Raw genomic sequence first — 24,860 nt, forward strand, 5'->3', positions numbered from 1 at the left:
CTCGCTGAGCTCGCCGCTTTTCTTGAACCTCGGCGTTCCCCATATAGCCAGCACCGGCACTGCGCTGTGAGTGCTTCTTGTGGGCCGCACTGCCTTGACGAGCTTGCTCAGGAACCGTGTTGACCCTCTGTCCACAGGTTCAGCAGTGCTGCATCTCCGCCCGCTTGTCCTCGCCTCGTGCCGGGCATGTCTTCCGCGACGAACACGCACGGGCGCCATCGCTCGTCCGCCGACCTGTACGCGTCAGTACCGACGCAAGGCAGCTCCTATCCGCCCATCCGCACCATCACGCCGCAGACCCCGCAGTTCACCTCTCCGCCCTATGCTGGACCCGGAGATCCCGCCTCCGCGTCGCGACCCCCTTTCATCCAGTCGCACGACCGCTCCACTTCAGCAGGGACGTTCGAGTCGCGCTATTCGACTGACGGAGACGCGACGCCGCCGTACCGCTATGGCGGCGCGACTGCCGCACAGTCCGGAACGTGGGACGACGCTGCCTACTCCTACACCGATTCGGCGTTCAACTCGTCGGCCAACCTGCACGGTATGGCCACGGGCGCAGCAGGCGCGGGCGGGATGCGCGCTGCGAGAGGCGAGTCGTACCTGAAGGAGTACGGTGTCGGCGCCGCGAGCACCGACGGCCTGGCCACGCTCCGCAAGAAGCGCGGCTATGGATCTGGCGGAGCGGGCGCCGACGGCGGATGGTGGGCTCGCAAGAGCGGCAGGACCAAGGCGCTGCTCGTCGCGGGCGTGCTCGGCCTCGTCGCCATCATTGCGATCGCCGTCGCCGTTCCCGTCGCCGTGACGCGCCATAAGAGCAGCGCCAACGAGAAGGCGGCCGCGGAGCGCAAGTCGAGTAACGACGGGACAGAGAAGGGGATCCCGACCGAGTCGAACCCGGTCGCGGACTGGCGCACGGCGGCCGCGGGAGGGAACGGCAGCATCGTCTACACGGAGGACGGGTCGAGCTTCCGCTACAACAACTCTTTCGGTGCGTCGAGCACGCGAGTCTGTACACTGCATTTCACAGCTGACGCGCTTCGTCCTTCCATCATATAGGCGGCTACTGGGTGTCGATTCCGTTCAACGACACGGCCCGTGCACAACGCGACGTACCGCCCCTCAACGAGCCGTGGGACTATGAGAACGACCGCATTGCCGGTGTCAACCTCGGCGGGTGCGTTTTCAGCTTTCGTCTTGTCGCGAGACTCGCAGACTCTGAACTTCGGAAGCTTCGCTTCGCAGGTGGTTCGTCCTTGAACCGTTCATCGTTCCCGGCATGTTTGAGCCGTTCGACGCGAGCCGCGTCGCCCCCGACTATCCCACTCTGACCGGCATGCCCGCCGTCGACGAGTGGACGCTCAGCGAGCAACTCGGGTCGGATCTCGAAGCCAAGATGACCGAGCACTATTCGACCTGGATTGTGGGTCTAGAGCTTGGCTTGTCGTTCCCTGATGCAGTGCTGATGCGTCTTGGCTGCAGACCGAGAAGGACTTTGCCGAGATTGCGGGCGCAGGGCTCAACTGGCTCCGCATTCCGTTCGGCTGGTGGATGATCGAGACGTGGGACGGCGAGCCGTTCCTCGAGGGCGTCGCGTGGACCTACATGCTCAAGGCGTTCGAGTGGGCGAGGAAGTACGGTCTGCGCATCAACCTCGACTTCCACGCGCTTCCCGGTTCGCAGAAGTGCGTATCTCCCTCCTTCACTCATGCTTGCTAGGCTGCATCGACTCATTGATTGACGGCTGTGCAGCGGCAATAACCACTCTGGCCGTCAGGGGTCCATCAACGTCCTGAACGGCGCTATGGGCGTCGCCAACGCGCAGCGTGCGCTCAACTACATTCGCACCATGGTCGAGTTCATCAGTCAGCCCGAGTATGCCAATGTCGTGCCGATGTTCACCGTCATGAACGAGCCGTCTGCTGGCGCGATGGGTGTCGACGCCTTGCGATCCTTGTTCGTCCCTTCCTTCCGTGCGGCCGTCCGTCGAATTCCCGCTTACTCGGTCGCCCCCTCCGTCGGAACAGCTACGTAGAAGTCTACGAGACCATCCGCGACATCACCGGCACTGGGCAAGGGAACGGCCCCTTGATCACCGTGCACGACGGATTCGTCACGCTGGCGAGCACAGTCGCCGAGGGCGGCTGGAACGGGTTCATGAACGGGTGGGACCGCGTCGCGCTCGACACGCACAATTATCTGTGCTTTGCCGAGCAGAACGACTGGGGACTGGGATACCAGGCGTCGTTGGTGCGTGGAGGAGTTTTTGCAAACGGGCGGATTCACGGCGAGCTGATCATCTGTTCCTTGCACCCACCTCCTCTGCAGCCTTGCTCGTATTGGTCGAGTGCGATCAACTCGTCGACGCTCAACTTTGGCTTCACCATCGGAGGCGAGTGGTCCCTCGCGAGTGCGTCACTTTCGCCTCTTCACGGTCGTCCGAGCCGAGCTAACTCCAGCTCTGGCAGTCAACGACTGCGGCAAGTGGCTCAACAACGTTGGGAACGGCGAACGCTACGAGGGAACGTACCGCGACATGACGGGCGCAAACCCGTTCCCGAATGCCACCGGGTCGTGCGAGGAATGGATCGTGAGTCGACAGTTTGCTCTTGCACCGTCCCTATAGCGGCCATGCAGCTTGCGAGTGGACGTGAACTGACGCAAGCACATCTGCAGGACTGGACGAAATGGGATCAGACTCGCAAGGACGGTCTTCGCCTCGTCGCCGAATCGCACATGGATGCCATCCGCGTACGTCCTTCACGCTCCTCGCTATTTGAGTCGCTACTGACTGTGCTCCACTGCACAGAACTTCTTCTTCTGGACCTGGAAGACGGGCTACTCGCAGGAGCTCGGCATGATCGCCAACCCGATGTGGAACTACCAGCTCGGCCTGCAAGAGGGCTGGGTACCGAAGGATCCGCGCGCCGCAGTCGGTGTCTGCCCCTCCGTTCTGGCCGCCAACGACGTGACGCTCAGCACGACACAGTCGGCCTCAACGCTCGCGCCGTGGATGACGGGCGGCGCAGGTGCTGGCTCGATCTCCGACCAAGCGATGTACACCTCCTACAAGCAATTCCCGCCAAACTCGATCGGCGCGTCCGGCACGCCCGTCTCGAACCTCCCCACGTACACGCAGACCGGCTCGCGCACAACGCTCTCCCCGCCTGCGCAACCGACGTCCTTCCCGTCGGGCTACGCGAGCTCGAGTATCAACGTTGGCGACGGATGGTACGCGAGCTCGGGTTCCGACACTGCATCGTATTACACGCCCGTGAGCGGGTGCACATACCCCGATCCTTGGAGCGGCGCAGCCATGCCAACGCCGACCGCCGCGTTCTGCGACGACGGCGCAAATGCCGCCCGCGTCAAGCGCTTTGAGAAGTCGACGCCCGCGGCGACGCTGCGATTTGTCCCGACACCACCGCCCAGGGCTGTCTGATCCCTTTCCATGAGCATGCGTAGCAGCGCTCCTACGCCTCGTACTGAACGAGTCTAACGCTTTATGTAGCTTCGCTCCTCCCCCTTTGATGCCCGCTAGACACATGCTTCACGAGGTTGCAATAGACACTCTGCCTCTTTCGTGGCCCAACTGGCAAAAGAGACGTGAAAGAGTCCGTTTCAATCGTTCGTGGCTGCCTTCTCCGCCACCGCCAATAACTCGCGCTCTGCAAGATTTCAGCCCTGCAAGCCGTACTGCTGCTTGAGCTGGCTGCTCGGCACATAGCCGGTCTGAGCCATTGCCGGGTCGGCAGCATACTTGCTGACGAGAGTGGACGACCTCGACACGCCCGATTTCTTCGAGCTCGACGACGACGAGCGCTGCAAAGGCGCAACGACGGGGACGACCGGGACTTGACCGCCCGAGTAGAGGTCCTGACCAGGGCGAATCTCGCCGGTGCCAGAGTAGATCCGGCCTGTATGCCAGGGGCTACAGTCAGCAAGGCAAGCAGTTTTAGGCGAGCAGAGAAAAGCTTGCCTTGCGGGACCATTTCGCCCATATCGCCTGGAAGAGCGTTCGTTCGGTCAGGCTCGCAGCCCGATTGATTAAACGCGAAGAGACGCACCGATAGGAGCGTAAGCTCCGCCAGCATCCGCCTTTGGCCCACCACCGTGCGTCGAAGCGGCCTTGCGCCTGTGTCGGCAGCTGGTCAGCAGGACAAGCGTGAGTACGGCTCTTCGACAGGGAGGTCGAAGATGGCGTACCAGAGCCATCCGACGAGGACTACAAGGAACTGTAGACGCAGACTGCTGAGCGCCTGACTTCCGCGCGAACAAGAGGATACGTACGAGAGCGCCGACACCGGCACCGACGCTGGATGCGGCCAAGTGCGTCAGCTGTTGGGTCATTTTCAAGCCTGCACATGACGCACAAGATCCCGACGTGAGCAGGAGTGCCGAGCTCCTCCCATTTCTCCGCCGTCGTTTTGCCCGTCATCTCAGCGGGTGACGCTGAGTTGCTCCCGCTAGCGGAGTGATCAGAGTGCGTTGACTGTAGGGGAAGGATCGAGGCCGAAAAAATGGACTCCGTGTCGAGCATGTCGGGCTTTGGCGACTCGACCGGCGCGGAAGGATCCGGCTTGACGGAAGTCGTGGCGGTTGGCACGTCCAGGACGGAGGACATCTGCTGCGACGCCTTCGAGCCAGTCACTGGAGATTCGAGTCTTAGCTTCACAGATCCGAGCGAGACAGATGGGCGGACGGGCGGTACGCACTGTCGAGACCTGTCGCCGCATCGGACCCTATCGTCGTAGCGTCGTTGCTGAATGAGACGGCGACTTCGCCGTCGTCGTTGAGATCTGCAGTGCGAGAGGTTCAGCAGATGCAGATGATTGAGCAAATGTGAGACGCACCGCCGTATGAGTAACTCGAGAAGCTCTGCTGCCGCTTGACCTTCTCAAGCACGATGCGCTTGCGGTTCCGAGCGCGACCCGTCCACCACGCCTGCGGCTCAGTCGTAGTGGATGTAGCAAGGTCGGGCTGCGGCCTGCGCTGGAAGCCCTGCGGCAGCGTGTTGTCGAGCACGCTCGGAATCGCCACAGCTGCGGATGAGGCGATTGAAGCGACCGCCGACAGCGGCTCGGCTGGCCAGGATGAGGCGTAGGGGGTTCCGGAAGAGCCAAAGGCGCTGGCGGTCGAGGTCGAGAATGTGCCGTTCAGGAGAGACGGGTCGTAGCAGTTGACCTTGATCGACGAGACTGTCCGAGCGGGAGCTTTAGCTCCGTCAACATTCAACGACGGAATCAGCACAACACACCGTAGGAAGCATTGTAGCCCGCCGTCTGGTAGCTCTGACTCGTCCAGTCAGTCGCGCCGCCGGCAAAGTCGACAAGCCCTTCCGGCTGACCCGCGCGCCCAGGCGCCCAGATGCTGTCAGAGTCATGTCAACGGGGCATTCCTTCTGTGCGAAGGTGCTCTAGCAACGCACGAGAATTGGATGCGGGACGGCGTTTGTGGGAGAACAGAGCTCGGTTTTCCAAAGAGTGAGCCGCTTGCTGCAGTAGCTGCCCCATCCTTCGTCACGTTGCGGAGTGCGACACCGTCGACAAGCCACGAGATGCCCTCGGGCGTCCACTTGAATGTGCTGTGCAAGGGTACAAGGTGTGTCAGCTGTGGATCCGGCGAGTCGCATGCAAAGACATGCGGTGCTCACTAGTCGTGGTAGTCGGCAGCGCGGTCAACGGGCAGCGTAAGCGCCTCGGCGGTGGTGTCTGCGCCGAATCATTGTCAGCGGTAGTCAGGACGAGCGAAATGGACAGAGCGCACAGTCCGTCAGATCGCCATTCGAGAAGTATGCAGCATGTGCCATCGAGGTTGACTCGGTCGTAAACCTATGGAGCACCAGGTCAAGATGGAGCAGAGAATCAGGAGAGAAGAGCACGCACTCCCAGTCAATCTCGTCGCGCGTTCCGCTCAGTAAAGCGAAAGATGTGAGAACTCCCGCTCCAGCCACCGACTTGATGCGTGCCGTGACCTCGCCGTACAGGACTGATCGCGTAGAGGTGATGGTCGTACCGTTACTGTCCTCGGTCAAGCTGAGCGCCAAAGCCGTCTCGCCGGTCGAGGACGAAGCCGTCAGGGGACCGATGTCCGAACGAGCGACTGCGAAGCTTGTGTGGGTACACCTTCAACGTGAGATTGGGCAAGAGATGGAACGCACTCTTCTCAACAAGCCAGTCGTAGGTCTCGGCGTCGCCATTCCACTGCGACGAGTTGAGCAGTATGCGATTCGAGCCCCATGACTGCAGCTGGTACTGTGCTCATCGCGTGGTCAGCAGTCCGACATCTCAAGCGCCATTTCGTGTGAAATAGACGGACCTCTTCGGTACGGCAGGCCGGGAGGGGTGCACAAGCTTGTGGCCGGAACGAAGAACGAGGATCACACCCAGCAAGGCAGTTTCTGGAGCAAGTCATGAGCACCGATTTCTGGACAGCAGAGTAAGGATCCACTCACCTTCCTGTACCGCAGTAGCCATACTCGGAGCAGCACGGCGCCTCCGAGGGGCAAAGGTTCTTTGCGTCGCACGCCTGACCCTGCTGGAAACCCGTGATGCTGGACGAAGGGTTCCATGTCGACTGCGAGCCGGGCCACGAAGGGGTCGAAGAAGTGGCCGGCCGACTCCACTGTCCAACGGTTGAAGCAGAGGCAGACGCGGAAGTAGAAGGAAGTCCGCTCGCTCCGGCCATCGCTGTCACCCACGTCTGCGACACCACAGAGCCCATGGAGGCGAAGCTGCTGCTCTCGTCGTAGATCCCGGACGAGATCGTGTGGGCGGGATCAGTAAGCTTGCCGACGCCCCAAGGAATCGCCTCATCGTCGGGCTGCTCGTGGTGCTGCGCCGGTACCTGCAAGATGGCACACTTATCAGCAAAGGACATGGCGATGAGAGCGAGACAGACGACGTACCCACGAGCCGTTCTGCGCGGTGATCGTGAACCGATTTGTCCACACCGGATCCTTTCCGTCCTGCGTCGCCTGGAGGAAGTAGATGGGTGCGGGCGGGTCGACCTCAGGGCACTCGTAGGAGATCTCGTCTTGGTCTTTGGCGGTTCCGTCGAGGCCAGAGGCAATGCGCGCGACTTGAACCTGGGAGAGCCGGAGTCAGTTGTTCGCATGACGACGTAGGGAACGAGGGAGACTCCACCATCTCGTAATTGTATCCAGACATCAGGTCGAGGTCGAAGGACTTCCATGTCTGCGAGTAGGGGGCGAGGGAGAATCAGCTAGACTCGCAGATGTTTGCGCGGAACCGATTAACGCACTCCCGTCGCGTCGCCGTTCCACTTGAAGACACACACATCGCCAGCGCGCTGTGTGATACCCCGTCCGCCGGGAAAGGTGGGCTGAATGGTCGCGAGCGAGAGCCCGGGAAGCACCGTAAAAAGCGCGAAGAGCGGGAGCATCGTGGAGCGCGTTGTCGACCCCACTGCAGAGGCTAGCGCGAATTGAGCAGTCGCAGCACAGGCAATGGCAGAGTAGAGCAGTGGCTTGGTCGGAGAAGCGAAAGAGACCGAACGCTCAGGAGGCCGCGGACCTTCCGCGGGCAGGCGGACGGACGAACGTGCACTCAGGGAGGGGGAACTGCCGAGAAGTGTATATTTCCGAATTGACGTACACTGAAGAGACGAAAGCGGGAGTTGTACTGGTGACGAAGAGAGAGGAACAGAAGAAGAGAGGGAAGGGCGCGTTACATCCCGAGCAAGCTGTTGGCGGCGCGGTTGACGTCGTCCTGCGCACGCACATCACGTCAGCTCCCGCATAAAGCGAGTGACTCAAGAGAGGAGACGCAGCGCACATCGAACTTCTTGAGCGCCTCGAGCGCCTGCTCCCGCGAGAAGCCCATCTGCCGGATCGTCTTCACGGCGTCCGAATCGCCGCTCATGTCATCATCCTGCGGGTTTGGGCTCGGCTCGCTCATCGCAGGGGTAGGCGGGAGCGATGCGTCGGCGCTCTTGCCACCGAGAGGCGGCGGCGGGCCCGGCGGCGGCGCGTACGTCGCTTCGATAGGCTTGCCAAGCGCGGGTGGACCTGCGTCGAGCGTCGCGGCGGGTGCTGGCGTACCAAAGCTGTCGTCGAACGTAGCGAACGCAGCATCGTCGTTGTCCTTCCCGACGGTGCCAGTGGGCACCGAGCCCGGGAAGCTGCTGTCGAAGTCTGCGAATGCCGCCTCGTCAAAGTCGCTCGTGCCTGCGACGTCGCTCTTGACCTGCGCCGCGTTGTGCGCATTGGTCGCCGCAGCCGAGGCGGACGCCTCGTCGAACGTAAAGTCGTTGTCGAACGAGTCGAAGTCGACTGCCGATCCTGCAGCCGTTGTGGGCGCAGGCTTCGAGACAGGCGCAGTCGACGTGGACGACGCCATGTCCGCAAAGCTCGACTCGAAGTCGTCCTCGGCGGCAGATGCAGCGGGAGGAGGGGCCGCCGCGTCCTGGGCCGCCGGTGCCTGGGAGGTCGGCGCAAACGCGTCGCCAAAGCCGTTGTCCACCGCCGCAGCGGGCGGCACAACCGCAGGAGCAGCAGCAGGCGACGCGCCGCGCTGAGTCGGCGGAGGCGGTGCGGCGCGGCGGTGCGACGGCGCAGGGGGTGTCGCAGCGGGCGTAGGCGACGGAGGCTGGAAGCTCGCCGGCGCGGGTGGCTCAAGCATCGTCTCGCTCTCCGCCGTGCCCGCCGGGCCGACATTGACGTGCACGAACGACTCGCCCGACTCGGAGTTGGTCGTCGGCTCGCGCGAGGCCGTGTGCGTCGAGCCTGTCGCATCGTGGCCGGCAGCTACGGGGCCATCCGCAGGCGGCTCGGACGAGCTCGCGCCCATGGTGGCGGCAATGTCGGGCGGTGAGGACGAGCCGAGGTCGGTCGATGCCGCTGCGGGCGTCGCAAAGCCCCCCGAGACGGATGAAGCGCCGTCTGCCTGGTCCTCGTCGTACTCGGCGCGGCGGTGCGCGCCAAACGCCTCCTCGGGACCCTCGTCCTCGTCCCCGTCGTCGCTACTGCTGTCGCCCTCGTCCTCGTCGCGACTCGTGTCGGCCGCCGCGGCGCTCTGACCAAAGACGTCGCCCTCCTCGTCCGGCTCGACCGCGCGCTCCTTGCCCTTGCCCTTGTCCTCCTTCTCCCTCACCTCGTCAAACGCCTCGTCGAACCCGGCGTCGCTGTCGACCTCCCCGAGCGTCCCCTGCACCGCGTCCGGGCCCTTCCCGTCGTTCAGGTCGCGCACCGCGTCCGTAAAGCCCGCGTCAGGTGCGACGTCGCCGAGCGAGCCCTCGACAGGCGGCTCTGCAGCGGCACTGTCGCGCGGTGCGTCGAGCGCCGCAAACTCGTCGTCGAAGCCTGGCGCGGAAGACTCGCCGACCGGGACAGGAGTGGCCGAGAAGTTGTCGCCAAACCCGTCGGCAGCAGTGTCCTTCTGCTCAGTCGCTGACACGGGGGCAGAGAAGTCGTCCCCGAAGCCGTCTGCACCGATCGAAGGAGGCGCCTGGGCCTGCTCGCTCTGCGCCTCGGACGCGCCGACGAGCAAGGCCGGGACGGGGACGCCGAACGGGTCCTTGTCCTGCGCGTCCTTCTTCTCGTCGTCGTCGTGGTTGTCGCCCGAGAACGCATGCGCGATCCCGGCTCCAGCCGCTCCGAGCGCGGCGAGCGCGCCCGTCCCGACTGCCGCAGCCGCAGCGACGGGGAGCGACGTCCCGCCGCTGCTCTCGTCCTCCTGTTCCTTCTGCTCCGGCTCCCGCGGCTCCTGCGGCGTGGCAGACGACGCAGCCGCGAACGCAAACGGGTTTGTCGACCCGACGCCCGTCGACTGGGGCGACAGGCCCGCCGGCGACGCTGCGGTGAACCGGTCGAACGGGTTGGTCGACCGCACGCTCGCCGCGGGACTCGCGACGGCCGCGGCGGCGGGCGTAGCCGGGAGCGGGACGGCGGCTGCCTGCGCGACGGGCGCAGTGAGCGCCGTCGCGGCCGCGCGCGCCTCGTCGAGCGCCGACCCGGCCGCCGCCGCGCCCGGCTCGTGGTCGTCTTCCTCCGGTACGGCGGGGGGAGCGTCGCGCTCGCGCTCGAGGCGGTCCCGGTCCGCCTCTGCCTGGCTGAGCTGCTTGCGCGCGATCGCCGCGCGCCCCTTTCCCTGCCTGCGCTCCTTCTTGACTTGCTCGAGCTCGTCGCGGAGGATACGCTTCTCGTCCTCGACGAGCTTGACGCGCTGCGCCAGCTCGCGCGCCTCGTCGCGGTCGCGCAGCACCTCGCCCTCGACCTCGCGCTTGTCGATCCGCAGCGCCGACACGTCGCTCTCTGCGCGGATCAGCTCGCCCCGCGCGCGTTCGAGCGTCTCGCGCCCGGCCGCGAGCCGCGCGCGCAGCTCGTCGACGCGCGCGCGCTCGGCCGCGTGCGTCTCGCGCGCAGAGGCGATGCGCGCCTCGAGCGCAGAGAGGTCGGCCGTGAGCTGCGCGACGTCGGCCTCGAGCGCGGCGCGCGTCTTGCGCTCGCCCGCTGCGGCTCCCTCGGCCTGCTCGGCTTCGGCGCGGCGCTCGGCGACGCGCGACTCGAGCTGCTGCGCCGAAGAGGCGAGGTCGGCGTCGTCGTTGTCGTCGAAGAAGGTCGCGGACGTCTTTGGCGCCGGCGCAGGGGACGGCGAGAAGTGGCTCTCGAATCCGCCTCGAGCTGCCGTCGCCGTCGTAGGGGTCGAAGCGGCCTCGCCCGTCGCCTGCGGGAAGACGGTGCCCCTGAGCGTGAACGCGCTCGCGGACCCGCCGGTCGGCTGCGGGCTGAGCGACATGGCCGCGCGCGGCTGCGGCTGCGGTTGGGGGCTGAGCGAGCGCGACGCGCCGGTCGACTGCGGCTGGAGGACGGGGGCCGGTGCGGGTGCAGACGCAGGCTCGTCGTCGTCGAGGAGGTCGAGCAGGTCCCGCTGCGGCTGCGACACGACCTGCTGCTGCTGGCGCATCGACGGCGGGACGAGGTCGGCGGGGAGCGAGTCGGGGAGCGGGGCGGCGGGCGACGCGAGCGCGCGCTTGAGGAGGTGCATCGCGACGGCAAACGTCTCGCGCGAGAGGTGCCCCTCGTTGTTGAGGTCCGACAGGTCCCTGCGTGGCCGCAGCTCTCACGTCAATGACCGCTCTGTGACATGCGCGGGAGGAGAGAGACGGAAACGCACCAGACCTTGGCGAGCTTCTCGACGGGGAGGCCGCTCTGCCCAAAGAAGGCGACGGCCTGCTCGCCGTCGATGCGCCCCTTGCGGCCCGACTGGGCGTCGAGGCTGTCGAACCACGTGTTGGACTCTTGCAGCTCGGCGGGCGTGATCGCCCACTGCTGCGCGGAGCTCTGAGCCTGCGCGGTCGGGGCGGGGGCGCGCGAGGAAGGCGCGACGGGAGCGGGAGCGGGGATGCTCGACTGGCGCAGCGGGCTCTGCGGAGGCTGCTGCTGCTGCTGCTGCTGCTGCTGTTGGCCGAGCGCAGGCGTCGGGAGACCGGCGGCGGCGGCGTAGAGCTTGGGGTCGAGGACGGCGGGGAGCGCCGAGGCGGGGATGGTGCCGTCGAGGACGAGGTGAAGGAGGTGCATGCCGATGGTAAAGTCGGTCAGGTCGAGCGCGCCGCGCGAGTGCGTGTCGGCGAGGTTCCTGAGAGCGCACACGAGGGGTCAGCCGCGCGAAAGAGACGAGAAGAGAGGAAGGGAAGGAAACGGGCGACGGACCAGATCTGGCCGAGGACGTCGTAGGGGAGCTGGCTCTGGACCCAGATGTCGCGGGCCTTGTCGCCGTCGAGCTGGCCGGTGACGTTGCCTCCGTTGGCGTTGGCAAAGACGCGGGCATACTTTGCCTTGTCGTGGGGCGAGATGTGCGAGAGGCTCGCCGAGGTGTTGCTGGCGGTGGGGGACGCGGGCGGGAGGGACGACTGGCGGGCGGCGGCGGGCGGGGCGGGGCGCGGCGAGGTGGGCGGGGTGGGCTGGTGGATGGCGGCGGGGAGCGGGTAGCCCTTGAAGGTCGGGAGCGGGCCGGGCTGGGCGACCCACTCTGGGCGGACCTCTGCTGCGCCGCGCTTCTGGCGGTCCTGGGCGTGGCCGATCAAGCGGCAGGCGACGCCAAAGCGGTCTGGCGAGAGGAAGCCGGCGTTGTCCGGGTCTGCGAGCTGCCAGACCTCGCCGAGGATGAGGGCGGGGAGGGCCGAGTGGGAGAAGAAGGGGACGGCCGTGTCGCCGGTGAGGACGCCGAGCTGGTCCTTGTCTGCCTGGCTGAAGAGGTGCGCGTACGCCTGCTTCTCGTGCGGCGTGGGCGAGTAGCCGGCGACTGGGCACGATGACGCCGAGGTGGGGGCGAGGGCGAGGTCAGCGCGCAGAGAGAGGGGTAGGGGCAGGGCTAAGGGGGACGCACGCTGCGGAGGGAGAGGCTCGGACGCCATCCTAGCTCGGAGCAACCAGTGCACGCAACTCGGGTGCACGCAGTGAGGAGAGCGAAGAGAGGGGAGAGAGGGACCCAAATGTAGTCTCGAATACAACCGAGCAAATGTAACCTCGCATTACAGCACTCGACACTCGCCTCGTCAACGCTCTCCCACGCACACGCACCGCAGATGGCGCAGACTCCGCGCAAGTGGCGCATCACCGTCCTCATCTCGGGCTCAGGCAAGTCCCTCCCCCGCCCGAGTCACTCCGCTCGTTCCCATCACCGTCCCTTCTTCTTCATCGTACTCTCACACGGCGGCCTCTCCACGAATGCACTCCAGTACTGCCTCAGCAGCTCTCTTAATTCCACGAGAGACGACTCACCCACCGGCGCACCCTCTCGAGGCGCTCTCGCTTCTCGTGCTCACTCTCTTCAGCACCGCCTCGTTCCCTTGCTCACCTCGCTCAAGCCTACTGACCCGCGCTCTGCACCCCGAAACAGGCTCGAACCTGCAAGCGCTCCTCGATGCGACCCAGCGCCCGCCCTCGGACCCGCTCTCGCTCGCCCACTGCGCCATCACCGCCGTCGTCTCTTCGCGCTCCGACGCCCACGGTCTCGTCCGCGCGCGCACCTTTGCCCCCGCCCCGACCCCCGCAGAAGCCTTCCCGCTCCTGCGCTGGCGCAAACTCGCCGGCAACGCAGACCGCACCCGCACCGACTGGGAGCGCGACCTCGCGCGCAAGGTCCGCGAAACCCGACCCGACGTCGTCGTCCTCGCCGGATGGATGCTCATCCTCGGGCCCGAGTTTCTCTCGGCCCTCTCGCGCGACTGGGACGAGCCCCCCTCCTCCTCCTCTTCTTCCTCCTCCGAACCCACGACGATCTCGTCCCCCTGCGTCGACCCGACCTCGTCCCGCGTAGGCGCCGGCCTCTCCACGCCCGGCCCCTCGCCCTACTCGCCCTCGCTCCAGCCGACCCTGCGCGGCCGCCCCATCCCCATCATCAACCTCCACCCGGCGCTCCCGGGCCAGTTCCCGGGCGCGCACGCGATCCGCGACGCGTGGGAGGCGTTCAACACTCCGCCCGCGTCGGCCTTCTCGTCCGCGACGGGAACGGCCGACGTCCTCACTGCGGTGGGCGGCGAGGCGCCCGAGGACGCGGGGCGGAGGATCGAAAAGACGGGCATCATGGTGCACCGCGTGATCCCGCTCCTCGACGCGGGCGAGCCCGTCGTCGTAAAGGACGTGCCCCTCGTCGAGGGAGAGTCGCTCGACGACCTCGAAGAGCGCGTGCATGCCGTGGAGCATGTCGGGATCGTAGAGGCCGTGAGGGAGGTCGTCCGGCTCGTCGAGGACGGGGCGTGGTGGGATGCCGAAGAGGCAGGGAGGCAAGGGGCGCAGTAGCCGGGTCCTGCTGCATCTACACGGGTCTACCAGGGCTGCGCGCAGGGCGCAAGAGGCGTCCCCGACGAGTCCGTCTCGGACGTGGGACGTAGCACAGGTGCCGACAAGCCGCGCGTGACGCTTGCAAACCGTCTGGTACGGGTCCAGCCAGTACACGCAAGCTCGGTTGTATCCGTTCTGGCTCTGTGTGCGCCACGTGCCGACAGCGACCCGGTCGTCAGTCTAGCACGCGGAAGCAGCGGCTTGGAAGCGGAGACTCTCTCGCTCGCAGACACAACGTCACAACGGCCGAACTGCCCCCTGGAACGAGTGGCAAGCTTTCCAGGTGCAGGGAGTGCACCACCGATTGCGCTCGCCGCAAACACACGTCTGATCACAGCCTCTCACCTTCGACGCTTCATCGACTCGTCCGCTGCAACTCTCCTCTCCGCTCCGCTCTGCATGCTGCGTCGCTTGATCCGATCACTCAGCTGTGGACTCTCTGCAAGCGACCCTGCTGCCGCTGACGGGCCTGCGCCTCCCGAGCGTGCGTTCGGACTCGAGAGTCGCTCGCACACATGCGCAGCACTCACGCTGACTGACGCGGTCTGTTCTATCGCCATGCAGGTCCATCCTCTCAGACGGAGCAGGCCCAGCAGGAGCGCGCCGTAGCCACCAGTGCACCTGCGCTTTCCGCCGTCGTCCTCTCCTCGCCCGACTTCCCGCTCCCTCCCCCGGACTACATCCGCCAGCACGGCGAGTCGCGCACGACCGGCTTCGTGATTGCACAGGTGTACAAAGTCGAGTGGCGCGGCGTGCTGCTCGTGGCCAAGTGGGGCGAGTGGGTCTGGCCGACCGAGGGGACCGCGTGCGCTTTCGTCGGCTCGCACTCGTCGGTGCCCGTCGCAAAGGTGCGCGGCTCCGGCGTTTGTTCATTCACGTCCGACTCCGCTCAGGGCTGGCATGCACACAGTACTACGGCTCGTACAAGCACGGCAACCACCTCTACCAGTTCTACTCGTTCCTGCCCGGGCAGTCTCTCTTCGACTTTTGCTACCAATGGACTCCTGCCGACGAGCGCGATGTCGTCGGCAACGTCCTGGCCATGATCAAGGAACTCTGGACCATGCCGCCTCCCGGCTACGTCGGCAGTTTCGACCGCTACGGGCGCGGCGCCCTCGGCGGCTATCTCGAGCCCCCTCCGCGGCGCCCCGGCGAGCCCGATAAGGGCACGCCCGCGCGCTACCCGTACGACATGCACTGGCCGAACGCGTCCGCCTTTTTCGACTGGGTGCACGACCAGTACCTGCGCAAGGGCGGCGACCCCTCGCGCTGGGACGCTGACGTCGAGCCGGGTCTCGCGCGCACGGCCGAGCCTGTCTTTGTGCACGCCGACCTCGCGGCGCGCAACGTCCTCGTCGACGCCAACTCGGGGCGCGTGACGGGCCTGATCGACTTTTTCCCCGCCGGCTGGTACCCGCGCGAGGTGCAGTGGCTCCTCTTGCGAGGCGAGCTTGAGAATGCGCGCGAAGCCGGGCGGCACGATGTGCCGTTCGTCGAGGCGCTCACGGAAGCGGTCGCGGGCGAGTTGACCGAGCCGGCGAAGCGCGCAGGTCCGATCTGGTGGGACGCGCTGTTTGCCGTGCCCGTTTGAGGTTCGTCCCCGTCTTCTGCCTTCCGTGTGCTGTATGATTGCCTGACCAGTCACGTCTCGGCTACTAGGCTGCGGCTCTCCTGCTCGGCACAGCCCGCCTGCAGCCTGGTCTCAACAGGCAGCACGCTCATCTATTCCGCTTCGGCTTTTGGTCCCTCTCTGTTGTGCCGTGCTCAGTGCTCCGTATGGGTGCCTTCCTTCCGCTGCCTGAGCTGAGCGCTCCGCGCATGTGCAGACGGGGCGTTACGGATCTCATTCCGCACAACAACCCTCTTTCCGCAGCCATCTCCCGCGCATTGCCTCCTCCGCCTCTGCATCCGGGTGTCATCCTGTTCGTAGCACCCTACTGCACCATGTCGTGGCGCCCATGTGCGCTCTATCCTCCCGCATGCAGCAAAAGCGGTGCCGCCCGTCGATGTGGGCACTTTTCACTCCTCCTGGTCGCAGCGTGCGTCCAGTGTAGCCACGCAGCCCACATCATACTCGCGCTGTTGTGCCACTCAACTCTTCTCGCTCTGAGTTGCCGTTCGTATCATTTGATCCATCTGTCTCCCATGCTTCCGCTCGTCCGCCCTCGACGTGTGCATGCTCAACGTGCAGTGTCGCCCGTCCCTGCGCCAACTGAAGCGTGACGTGTGACGTTCAAGCAAGCATGACGAGCTCTTGCGAGTTATCTGCCTCTCATTTGGCCGTTGATCCGCGAGCCATTCGCAGCGAGACCAGCGACCGTGCTTGCGTCGACGCACCGGACTAAGCGGGCAGGACATCGCAGAGATCGCAGAGGCAAAGGCACGCTACAGACGTATGATACTGAGAGGGAGAAGGGCACAACTACAGTAGAATCTGCCAGTGCGGCGGGAACGGTCAGCCGAAATGACGACGCACAAGCGAAGCCTCCGGAGCGGTGGCGGCCGTCTCGTCAACTTTGTCCATGCTGACAACCGAGACCGACTGCAAGCGGCCGTGGGGAAGCGGAGAGTCTGCTAGCCGGTGATTGAGTCAGTGCGAGGCTGTTCGGCACGCAAGCGAGAACAAGGCCAAAAAGAATGGAAAAGGCCTTGCCGTCGGACACACTCTGGCGCAATTCCATACGCACGGCCGCGGCCCGTCCCTCGTCGCCGCAAATGATCTCGATGCCGGACACGTCAGCGCGAGAGACGCAGAGATTGAAGATTGCCTGCATCTTCCACTTGTCCTTTTCGGCGGCGATGATGTGGTGCGCGCCGAGCTTGATCTGCTCCTCCTCTGACCGGCAGCGAACGTACGAGTACTTGTAGGCGTACTCCTGGTAAAGGGCGAGGACATGCGGCTCGAGCGTGGAGCAGTACAGGACGAACTGATCGATTGAGAGATGCTCAAAAGCCGCTTCGAGGTCGGCACCCGATCCCTGCGAGTACAGCTCGTCGGCCTGGGAGACACAGACCAGCTCAAGGTCGAGCCCGCCGCCTGACACGTCGTTGCAGTACTTGAGTGTCTTGTGAAGGTCGCTGGGCGTGCCGACCACGTAGTGGAAACCCTCGGGGATGACCGGCTCGGACGACACCACGAGACAGCGAGCGCCGGAGCGACCCGCAATCATGTAGACCATCCGCTGCACGTCGTACGCCATGTTGCGGTCCGGGACGAAGATAACAATGTACGGAGTCGCATTGTGCATCTTGTCGACAGTGCCGGCGACGAAGCTGGCGAGGTGCTCGACCGTCGCTTCGCTGACGATGAAAAGGCTCTTTCCCTGCGCGGTCATTGTGTGAGTAGGCATATCAGAACGTTCAGCATGTTTGAAAGACAAGCGGCGAACCTCAACAAGAGGCTTGAGAATGCGCTGCTGGAGAAGCGACGGGCGCTCGAAGCCGCGTACGATTTTGCTGAGCTCGCACTCGAGCAATCATTGTAAGGTCGCAACGCACCCGAAAGTCGTGAGACCTGCGATGACTTCAGGTTGCAGACCCGTCGCCTCGAAGGTGCTGCAAAGTGCGCGATTCAGCGCCGTGTTGGCCGCGCGCGAGAAGGGCAACTCACCTGATGATCTCGTCGTGACTGCGTCGGTCGAAATGCGCGTCAACGTGGGGTCTGCTCAGGCGATCTCATGAAGAGCATCCTACCGTGCATCCGTGAGCTTCTCACGAAAAGCGTCGATCTCCGGAGCCTCAGCGTGCGCATACAGCAAGACGGCATCGCTTACCGCGGGCTCGCTGCCGCTGCTCCGGGCGACTGTACCGACGGCGGTCCTCGCGCCGTCAAGCACGACGTTGTACTCGAGGGTGCTGCTCAGCGAGTCCATCGCAGGCTCGTCGCACCACGCGCTCGGGGCGATGTACACCCATCTCGTGCCGACCCAACGCTCGAGGTGGAACGACTGGTCGGGATTGAGGCTGATGATCTGGCGAATGGCCACGCTCGCTTCTTCATGGTGGCTCGACGAAAGACCGATGAGGTAGGACTTGAGGCCGTACGAGACGAGCACTGTACGTTGCTTCGAGTCGGGCATCTGCTCGATGGTCGACAAGCGGCTGGAAGAGCTGCAAAGTGCGGAAGAACGGTGCAGATGAAACGGCGATGAGTTGACGGCAGCGTTCCGCACGCTCTAAGAAGGTCAGATGGACTCCAGCTCACGCGATAGAATGCATCGACATGCTGGATGCGCCTGCACAGACTCAGACGAGGTCGCGGCGAAGAGAGAGCGAGACGAACGGTCTCGAGCTGATGAGGCGAAAGCTCCGAGAACGTCGCTGCGGGAGGCGGTCCGAGCGTTCAAAATCTCGATGCGAGTTGAGCGCACTCGCACAGCAGCCTGCGCAGCGTGGGCGAGCGAGTTTGGGCTGGGCAAGGAAACGAACGAGGCGCGCGATCACCTCCCTCGTTTCCCGGTCATGCGCCTCTACTTTCTGACGGACAAAGCCGTACGCCTGAGGCCGACTGCTACTTCGAAATCCTACGCAAGCGTTAGACGAACGCGCACTTGGCAAATCTGCGAAAAGGCATTTCCATCAGGACCGACCCGTCTTTTTGCGTCGCTCGTGCATCGCTGGTGGTCCCCCGCGACATATCGCCCGTATCGCACATGCACGATTTCGGCACGTTCTGCAGAGGCTGAAGCAAGCTCAGGAGCAATCTCTCGGACACCGTTTTGCGGAAGGCACAGACCACCATTGCAGCGATGACGCAGCTGCGCGAAAGCACGCCTCATCCCAACACAGATCCCGCCCATGCACGACGTCGATCGCGCAACTTCCATCCCGCCCCACTCTAGCACGCGGAAGAGCGACTCGTCGTGCACCTTGTCGACCTCGACGCCGACCTCCTCGACCCAGTCGACCTCGTTGATGCTCCTCCAGCCCTTGCTCGCGTCGCTGTCGTCGACGCCGCGGAAGAGGAGGAACACGCGCGTGACGACGTCCGGCGCGGGGTCCACCGCGAGCTGGGCAGCGCGCTCGTACTCGCGCTGAGGCACGAAGCGGAACGCGACGAGCTGGCCGGCGTTGCGGATGCGCGTGAAGTGCGCCATCCAGTACGTGAGGAAGTCGTTGCGCTGCGACGTGTCGAGTGAGAGGAGCGCGAGCGTCTTGTCGAGGTGCAAGAGGAACGAGGAGAAGGGGAGGACGCCGCCGTTCGAGGCGTCGAGCGACGGCGAGGACGGGTGGAAGACCGACTGGTTGGCGTCGCCAACGAGGTTGTGCGCGAAATTGTGCGTCGTCTCCGCCTCCCAGAAGAGGTACTTGAGCTCGAGGCCGGACGCGAGGTCGACGAGCGAGCCGTCGCGCTCCGCCGAGACCGTCCAGGCGACCGTCGACTCGCCGCTACGCTTGTCCTTGTCGACTTCGACGAGAGGGTAGAGCGCCGAGAACTCCCACTCAGGCGAGAGCGTGAGCGAGACATGCGCCGAGGCGAGGGACGCGGGCGGATTGAGGTAGATGACGGGTTTGCCGCCCCTCATGCGAAGCACAAGGTGCAGCACAGCGTCAGGCACAACTTGATAGTCGCCGAGCATGCGGTCGAAATCGAGTTGCTTGCCGGCGTAGATGATCCGCTGGTCGTGCGCACAGACGTTTGGACGCTGTTGTAACCCTCGCCTTTGGTGCGTTCGAGGTAGAGCGAGCCGTGGTCGCGAACGTCGTGATGGACGAGCTTCTTGACCTTGTCCAGTGCCGCCTTGTAGTCGGACGGGAGCAAAACGCGGAGGGTGACATGCTTGGAGCGGTCGGGAAGGGCGAACTCGAGCTGAACAGCCCTCGCGAATTCCTTTAGCGAATCGGAAAGGAAATCGGACGGCGTGCTTCGAACGCCGACTGGTGAGCTGGCAGCTGGAGTGAAGCTGGCTCGAGACGCACTTGTCCAACTTGCGCTTCTTGCTTGACGCAGTCGCATCCATCTGAACGCCCGGCTCGATCTTAACGCGGTAGGTGAGCACCTCTTTGAGCATGTCCTTAAGTTCGTAGTTCCAGGCAGACTCGTCGAGGCGGATCCAGCCGTGCGTTCCGACTTCGCGCTCCAGGTAGACGTTATCGCCTTCGTGGGCGCCGACGATCGACCCGATAGTCTCCATGGCCGCACCGTAGCTGTCCGGGATGCCGAGGAGGAGCTTCGTCTTGCCGTAGAGCAGGATGATACGGCGCTTGACGCTCGCGCTGGGCGACTTGCTGGAAGAAGGGCTGCGAAGGACGAGACCAGGTCGGAGGCCATTGCGTTCGTGTGGAGAGAGGGACCGCTCACGTGGACACCTTGTTCGACATCTCGCGAAAACTGCCGCCAAGCTGGATAGCCGCCGCCGAGGAGAAACGCGAGACGAACGTTGGCAAGCTGATGAGGACGGACGCGAAGTGAGGCGCGGCGCGCGGGTGTACCTGGCCTCGACAAGCGGCGACGGAGTGCAGGCAGGAGAAGATCTGCGCGCAATCGAGTCTTCGGGCGCGAGAAGCGGGCGAAGAGCGAGCGAGCGGAACGAGGACAAGGGGCAGAGGGGTCAGTGCGGCGGCTGTTGTCAAGTCAAGCTCGGGGCACGGGATCTGTATGACACTCAGTCACCTTCCGAGATAGCGCCTGTGCAAAGCACATCGTTGAGGAGTACCTGCGCCCCCTCGTCCTCGCAACTAAGTCTGGATGTATATACGCGGGAGGCCGGTCTCCTCCGCTGCCGCTTTGCTGCCGCTCCAGTCAAGCCTGTGTGATGCGGAGTCTATGCAAAGAGTATATGCACACTTCTGCCGCGCAGCATGGCTTGAGGGGATTTGGCGCCCTCCTACAGGTCCCCCTCGAACCGCGCCGCTTCAACGTACTCGCCTTCACCAGTCCACGACCCGGTCCAGAGCTGCCGCATGAGCCACCAGCCCATGTACGACCCGAGCGTGACGACGAGGAAGAGCTGGATCCACACGGGCTCGATCTCGAACACCCACGACGGCGGCTCGTACCACTTGCGCAGCGCGGAGCGGTCCGCCGGACCCGAGACCGAGACAATGAGCGAGTGGACGAAGCCGGGGGAGGTGTTGCGGTGCAAGACGTAGAGCGTCGATAGCTGCGCATAGATGTGCCCGTCAGGCTGTGCGAAAGCGGAGCAATGGCGCAGAGTGAACGCACATCCGGGTCGTACCGCCACTCGCCGTCGCCCTTCCGCAATTTGACCTGCAAGCGCCCTTCGCGCGCTGACTGCCCGTACCGCCTCGCCGGGAGGAACACCTCGGTCTCCCTTGCGCGGCACTCGACGCCGACGATGGGCGGTGCGTTCGGCTCGGCCTCGTCCTGCGAGGGAGTCGGTACGGCAGCGGCGAGTGGACTGGAAGGCGGAATCGGATTGATGTAGTCGAGGCTGAAGCGCCGGGTGTAGAAGTCGTACGAGGTGCGGAGCGGGATGCCAGCCATCTTGACGGCGTAAGGGCGCTGTAGTAGGGCTGGCACTCGTGAGCCAAGACGCTCCGAGTCAGAGACACTCGCCAACGCACCTCGACCGCGTCCAGCACGCGCGCGCCGACGTTGAGCCTCGCCTGCTCGCCGCCGTCTTCTGCCGCCGCGAGCGCCGCAGGCGTAATGTCGGAAAGCGAGAACCACGAGAAGTTCTCGGCGTTCCACGAGTCGCCCCAGGTGTCATTGTTGAGCGGGTTGTACGTCCACAGGCTGCGGGAGACGCCTGGGTCAGCGCTGTCCGAAGGGCCGACTTGTCTGCAGAACACTCCACTCGACCGTTCGCGTATGAGACCGCGAAACTCACTTGAAGTTGCTCAGACCCTTCTCGCCAATCGCGGCACAGATCCCATCCAGCATGCGCTCTTGCCACGCAAAGTCCTTCGTCTCGAACGAGCGCTTGTCATTGAGATCAAAGGGGCAGCCCGTTTCGCCCAACACGACGGGAACTTCGCCCAGCTGGCGGTAGCTGTGCCGGAGGATGTTGAGGATCTGAAGGGCGTAGCTGCGGGTAGACTTACGGGTTAGCGGACTTTCGGAGCAGGGCGGATCACGAGACCCACTTCTTCTTGAGCCCGTTGCGACCGAAGTACTGCAAGACGCAATACGTGTCAGTACCGTTCACGCCGGCGCGACAGGTAACGATGAATCAAGAATGCCGCGCTAGGCAAAGACGGCTAAGCCAGACGCACCAGCGCTTTGAGAAGAAACATGCCCTGCGGGATCGGCAGTGTCAGTCTTCTCATCCTGCTTCTACGGTGAAGTCACGGCTGGACGGCAGCAGCTGAAGCGAGCCACTGTAAGAACGAGGACACACCCGCGCGAGGCCCTGGACATTCGCCGTCATGAACCCGAGCTTCTTCTCGAACAGCGTCTGGAGGTCGTACCAGTGCGGCGCGAAGATCATGTTCTTCGGCTGCTGCTCCACGGGATAGGTCGGGCAGAACTGCGGATAGTATAACCGCGTGAGCTCGCCGCCCGATGGTGCGCATTCTCGAAGCCGTGCGAACGGCCTGCGGGCGCGAGCAGCGACCGACGCACCTCGTTCGGGATAGGCTCGACGAGGGTGAGCCATGTTGACGGATTCGGACTGCGACGGATGCGGTTCGAGAACTTGCGGACGAAGGGAAAGTAGCAGTCTCTGCGATTCCGCCATCTCGTCAGCTTCGCGCGCAAGTCACGCACGCGAGCGAACTTGACACGAAGACGTCAATACGCACCGGTACCAGCTGACTTCGTCACCCTGCCGCCTCTTGCCCTTCGCCCCGTCCTTCCCGCTCTCGACCTCGATGCACCCTTCGACAACCATGTCCCTCGGGAACCGCCTGAAGTACTCCTGCTTGAGCACGACACCCTCGCCGACCTCGCCGCGGTTTGCATCCCATTGCCACACGCCGTGCTCGGCCCAGAGACAGCCAGTGCTCGAGGTGGGCAGGGCGGCGAAAGCCGTCGAGTCGGGAGAGAGCCACGCTGAGCGCCGGCGTGGCGGACGGAGGAGGACGTGGTGTGTGATGGCGGTGACGGGGAAGCGCGGGGCGTAGTGAGGAATGAGGACGGGGTGGCCAACTCCGAGAGCCCAGCTGCGAAAAGGTGTTGAGGTCAGCCGGGCAACGAGAAAGAAAAGTCGCAGGGACACCCACCTCTCCACGGCAGAAGGGAAGTAGCCGATCGCGAGGTCGGCGGTGAAGTCCCACGCGTACGGCGAGAGGAGTTCGATGTATCCGCGATGCGGCTCGTTGATAACCTGCTCGCGGCGAGGTCAAGCAAGACTCCGGTATTGGTGCAGGTCGTCGAGACGCACCTCGAAGCCCATGACCGCCTCAAGATCTCTCAGGCGGTCGGCCAGCACGCCAAACGCCTCGGCCATGCTCTCCTGCAAGAACGTCTGCAGGCCGATCTCCTCGTCTTCGGCTCCCGCCTGCCCCCACTCGCCGCGATGCAGCCTCCTTTTCACCCTGCGCTTGGGCGCAAAGATGTCTCCCGCCCAGAAGACGGTGGCCATCGTCGCGGCAGCGAGCTTGGTCACTCCGCTCGGCCAGACCTTGGCGGGCGGGTCCTCCGGGTCGAGCTGGACGTTGTGCGCGTGCGCAGCGCCCGTCGCCTTGAAGTTGGTCACGTCGAGACCGACGAGCGTGAGAGTCCACATGGGTGCGCCGGACCCGCCGGCGTGACGCGACCAGACGTCCTGATGCGCGTCGATGTAGCACTGCGCGCAAGCGTGAGCCTGAGCGTCTGACCCTCTGAGATACTCGAGGACCTCGATACGCACCTTGATGCCATACTCGGGAAAGAGCGAGAGGAGCGAGTGAAGGTACGAGAGGTAGGCTTCGTCGTAAAGGCCAGGTCCAGAATGCTCGAGAGCTTCCCATGGCACCACGAGGCGGATAAAGGTCAAGCCCCAATTCCGCAGCCGTGAGAGGTGTTCGTGACTACAGGGTAGGAGCGGATCGTCAGCAAGCAATAGTTTGCTGTAGGGAGAGAGGTACGAGCAGCACTCACGACTCCTCGAGCGGCCACGGCCTTCCGACGAAAGACACGTTGGCACCGTCAAAGTACGCCTCACCGAGGTCGAGGTGCGTGAAGCTGTTGGGCTCGGTGGGGAGCTTGTTGAGCCCGCTGACGTTTGCGCCGTGCAGGAGGACCCGGCGGCCGTACGAGTCGAGGAAGAAGCGGCCGTTCGCCGCGTCGAGTGGGTCGGGTCCGATGGAGGTGCTTGCGAGAGACGCTGCCTGCGACCCTGAGCTCCCGCAGCGGTAGTCTTCGGCGAGCGAAGGGTGCGCAAGCGGCCGAGGTGGGGAGGAGGTCGACATGACCACACAGCAGCGAGTCGTGTCCGCTTGCTGGTCTGGATACGTTCACGTAGCGTCAAATGCTACGCTGGCTGTGCCGAGAGTCGACTTGGAGCTGCGGGTGACCGCGGTCAAGAGCTGACTGCTTCTTTCCTCGCGGCGAGCATCTTTGACCTCGCACCAAGTGCCACAACTCGCGCAAGTGCATGCTTGCCAGCTAGCATGGCTGGCGCAACTCGGTTGCACTCACCCGTGCAGGTAGAGAGATGTCCTGCGCCGCAGCGGTGTCTTCCCGTCCTCATCAGTTGGCGGGAATTGAGTCGTGATCTCGTGTATACGGGCGGTCTAGCGTGGGCGCTGGTCACAGGGCGTGTCCGTTGAGATACTAGGCGAGCCTACGGACCGGGAACGGCCTTATCCGAACGGCGGTCTCGTCGAACTTCGTCCCCTTCTTCGCCCTTTGCCTCGCTCGCTTCTCGAACTCCATCCCACTTGAGGGCTGGTGCATTCCGTGGAACGCGCACCACGCTGTTCTGTTCTCCCTTACCACGTTTGCGGATTGCCGTTACAGTTTGCATCTCTAGGTTGACCACCCCGCCAACCTTAGCTCCGGGGTCCCCATGCTCTCGACCTCACGTTCACAGTGTCGGACCTCGGCAAAGGGAGGCGCGCCGCTTCGCCCGCTCTCTCCCTCCTGCCTTTCTGCCTGCCCGCGCTGTCCGTACGGCGCTCGGGCTCGCTTCATCTCGCAAGGCGGTCCAGCTCCTCCGCTCGCGCAGCC

The 24,860-nt window shown here is 64.4% G+C and overlaps 7 protein-coding genes across 7 annotated transcripts; 3 read left to right on the forward strand and 4 right to left on the reverse strand.

Annotated features, from left to right (window-relative positions):
• Positions 1-186: 186 nt before the first annotated feature.
• On the forward strand, positions 187-3,442 carry JCM10292_001803 (uncharacterized protein; the record flags this gene model as incomplete). Its single annotated transcript, XM_076650075.1, has 10 exons — positions 187-991; positions 1,060-1,177; positions 1,246-1,423; positions 1,483-1,685; positions 1,753-1,956; positions 2,028-2,250; positions 2,329-2,410; positions 2,469-2,590; positions 2,677-2,751; positions 2,810-3,442. The coding sequence occupies 10 exons, from the start codon at positions 187-189 to the stop codon at positions 3,440-3,442; spliced, it is 2,643 nt and encodes an 880-aa protein (XP_076504369.1).
• A 236-nt stretch (positions 3,443-3,678) lies between these two features.
• Positions 3,679-7,404, reverse strand: JCM10292_001804 (uncharacterized protein; the record flags this gene model as incomplete). Its single annotated transcript, XM_076650076.1, has 18 exons — positions 3,679-3,917; positions 3,980-4,006; positions 4,068-4,135; positions 4,207-4,235; positions 4,291-4,315; positions 4,374-4,650; positions 4,716-4,799; positions 4,854-5,198; positions 5,258-5,370; positions 5,429-5,584; positions 5,654-5,711; positions 5,767-5,831; positions 5,886-6,102; positions 6,161-6,254; positions 6,319-6,400; positions 6,455-6,846; positions 6,908-7,087; positions 7,264-7,404. The coding sequence occupies 18 exons, from the start codon at positions 7,402-7,404 to the stop codon at positions 3,679-3,681; spliced, it is 2,592 nt and encodes an 863-aa protein (XP_076504370.1).
• A 284-nt stretch (positions 7,405-7,688) lies between these two features.
• On the reverse strand, positions 7,689-12,375 carry JCM10292_001805 (uncharacterized protein; the record flags this gene model as incomplete). The annotated part of the gene is made up of 5 exons (XM_076650077.1): positions 7,689-7,730; positions 7,797-11,064; positions 11,136-11,597; positions 11,672-12,263; positions 12,348-12,375. The coding sequence occupies 5 exons, from the start codon at positions 12,373-12,375 to the stop codon at positions 7,689-7,691; spliced, it is 4,392 nt and encodes a 1,463-aa protein (XP_076504371.1).
• Positions 12,376-12,546: 171 nt separating this feature from the next.
• ADE8 (phosphoribosylglycinamide formyltransferase) lies at positions 12,547-13,762 on the forward strand (the record flags this gene model as incomplete). Its single annotated transcript, XM_076650078.1, has 2 exons — positions 12,547-12,619; positions 12,861-13,762. 2 exons carry the CDS (start codon positions 12,547-12,549, stop codon positions 13,760-13,762), a joined length of 975 nt encoding a protein of 324 aa, XP_076504372.1.
• A 441-nt stretch (positions 13,763-14,203) lies between these two features.
• Positions 14,204-15,395, forward strand: JCM10292_001807 (uncharacterized protein; the record flags this gene model as incomplete). The annotated part of the gene is made up of 3 exons (XM_076650079.1): positions 14,204-14,288; positions 14,369-14,652; positions 14,715-15,395. The coding sequence occupies 3 exons, from the start codon at positions 14,204-14,206 to the stop codon at positions 15,393-15,395; spliced, it is 1,050 nt and encodes a 349-aa protein (XP_076504373.1).
• Positions 15,396-16,226: 831 nt separating this feature from the next.
• On the reverse strand, positions 16,227-17,883 carry JCM10292_001808 (uncharacterized protein; the record flags this gene model as incomplete). The annotated part of the gene is made up of 6 exons (XM_076650080.1): positions 16,227-16,238; positions 16,492-17,127; positions 17,194-17,260; positions 17,303-17,359; positions 17,415-17,432; positions 17,498-17,883. 6 exons carry the CDS (start codon positions 17,881-17,883, stop codon positions 16,227-16,229), a joined length of 1,176 nt encoding a protein of 391 aa, XP_076504374.1.
• Positions 17,884-18,338: 455 nt separating this feature from the next.
• Positions 18,339-24,100, reverse strand: JCM10292_001809 (uncharacterized protein; the record flags this gene model as incomplete). Its single annotated transcript, XM_076650081.1, has 18 exons — positions 18,339-18,363; positions 18,608-19,449; positions 19,506-19,668; positions 19,724-20,044; positions 20,106-20,192; positions 20,669-20,907; positions 20,970-21,269; positions 21,332-21,503; positions 21,598-21,795; positions 21,854-21,882; positions 21,983-22,006; positions 22,108-22,236; positions 22,332-22,431; positions 22,511-22,870; positions 22,931-23,034; positions 23,092-23,496; positions 23,560-23,719; positions 23,790-24,100. The coding sequence occupies 18 exons, from the start codon at positions 24,098-24,100 to the stop codon at positions 18,339-18,341; spliced, it is 3,969 nt and encodes a 1,322-aa protein (XP_076504375.1).
• Between the last annotated feature and the right edge of the window lie 760 nt (positions 24,101-24,860).

Source organism: Rhodotorula paludigena (genome assembly GCF_050403205.1).
Source record: "Rhodotorula paludigena JCM10292 DNA, Rt_paludigena_JCM10292v1_ctg31, whole genome shotgun sequence".
NCBI lineage: Eukaryota > Fungi > Basidiomycota > Microbotryomycetes > Sporidiobolales > Sporidiobolaceae > Rhodotorula > Rhodotorula paludigena.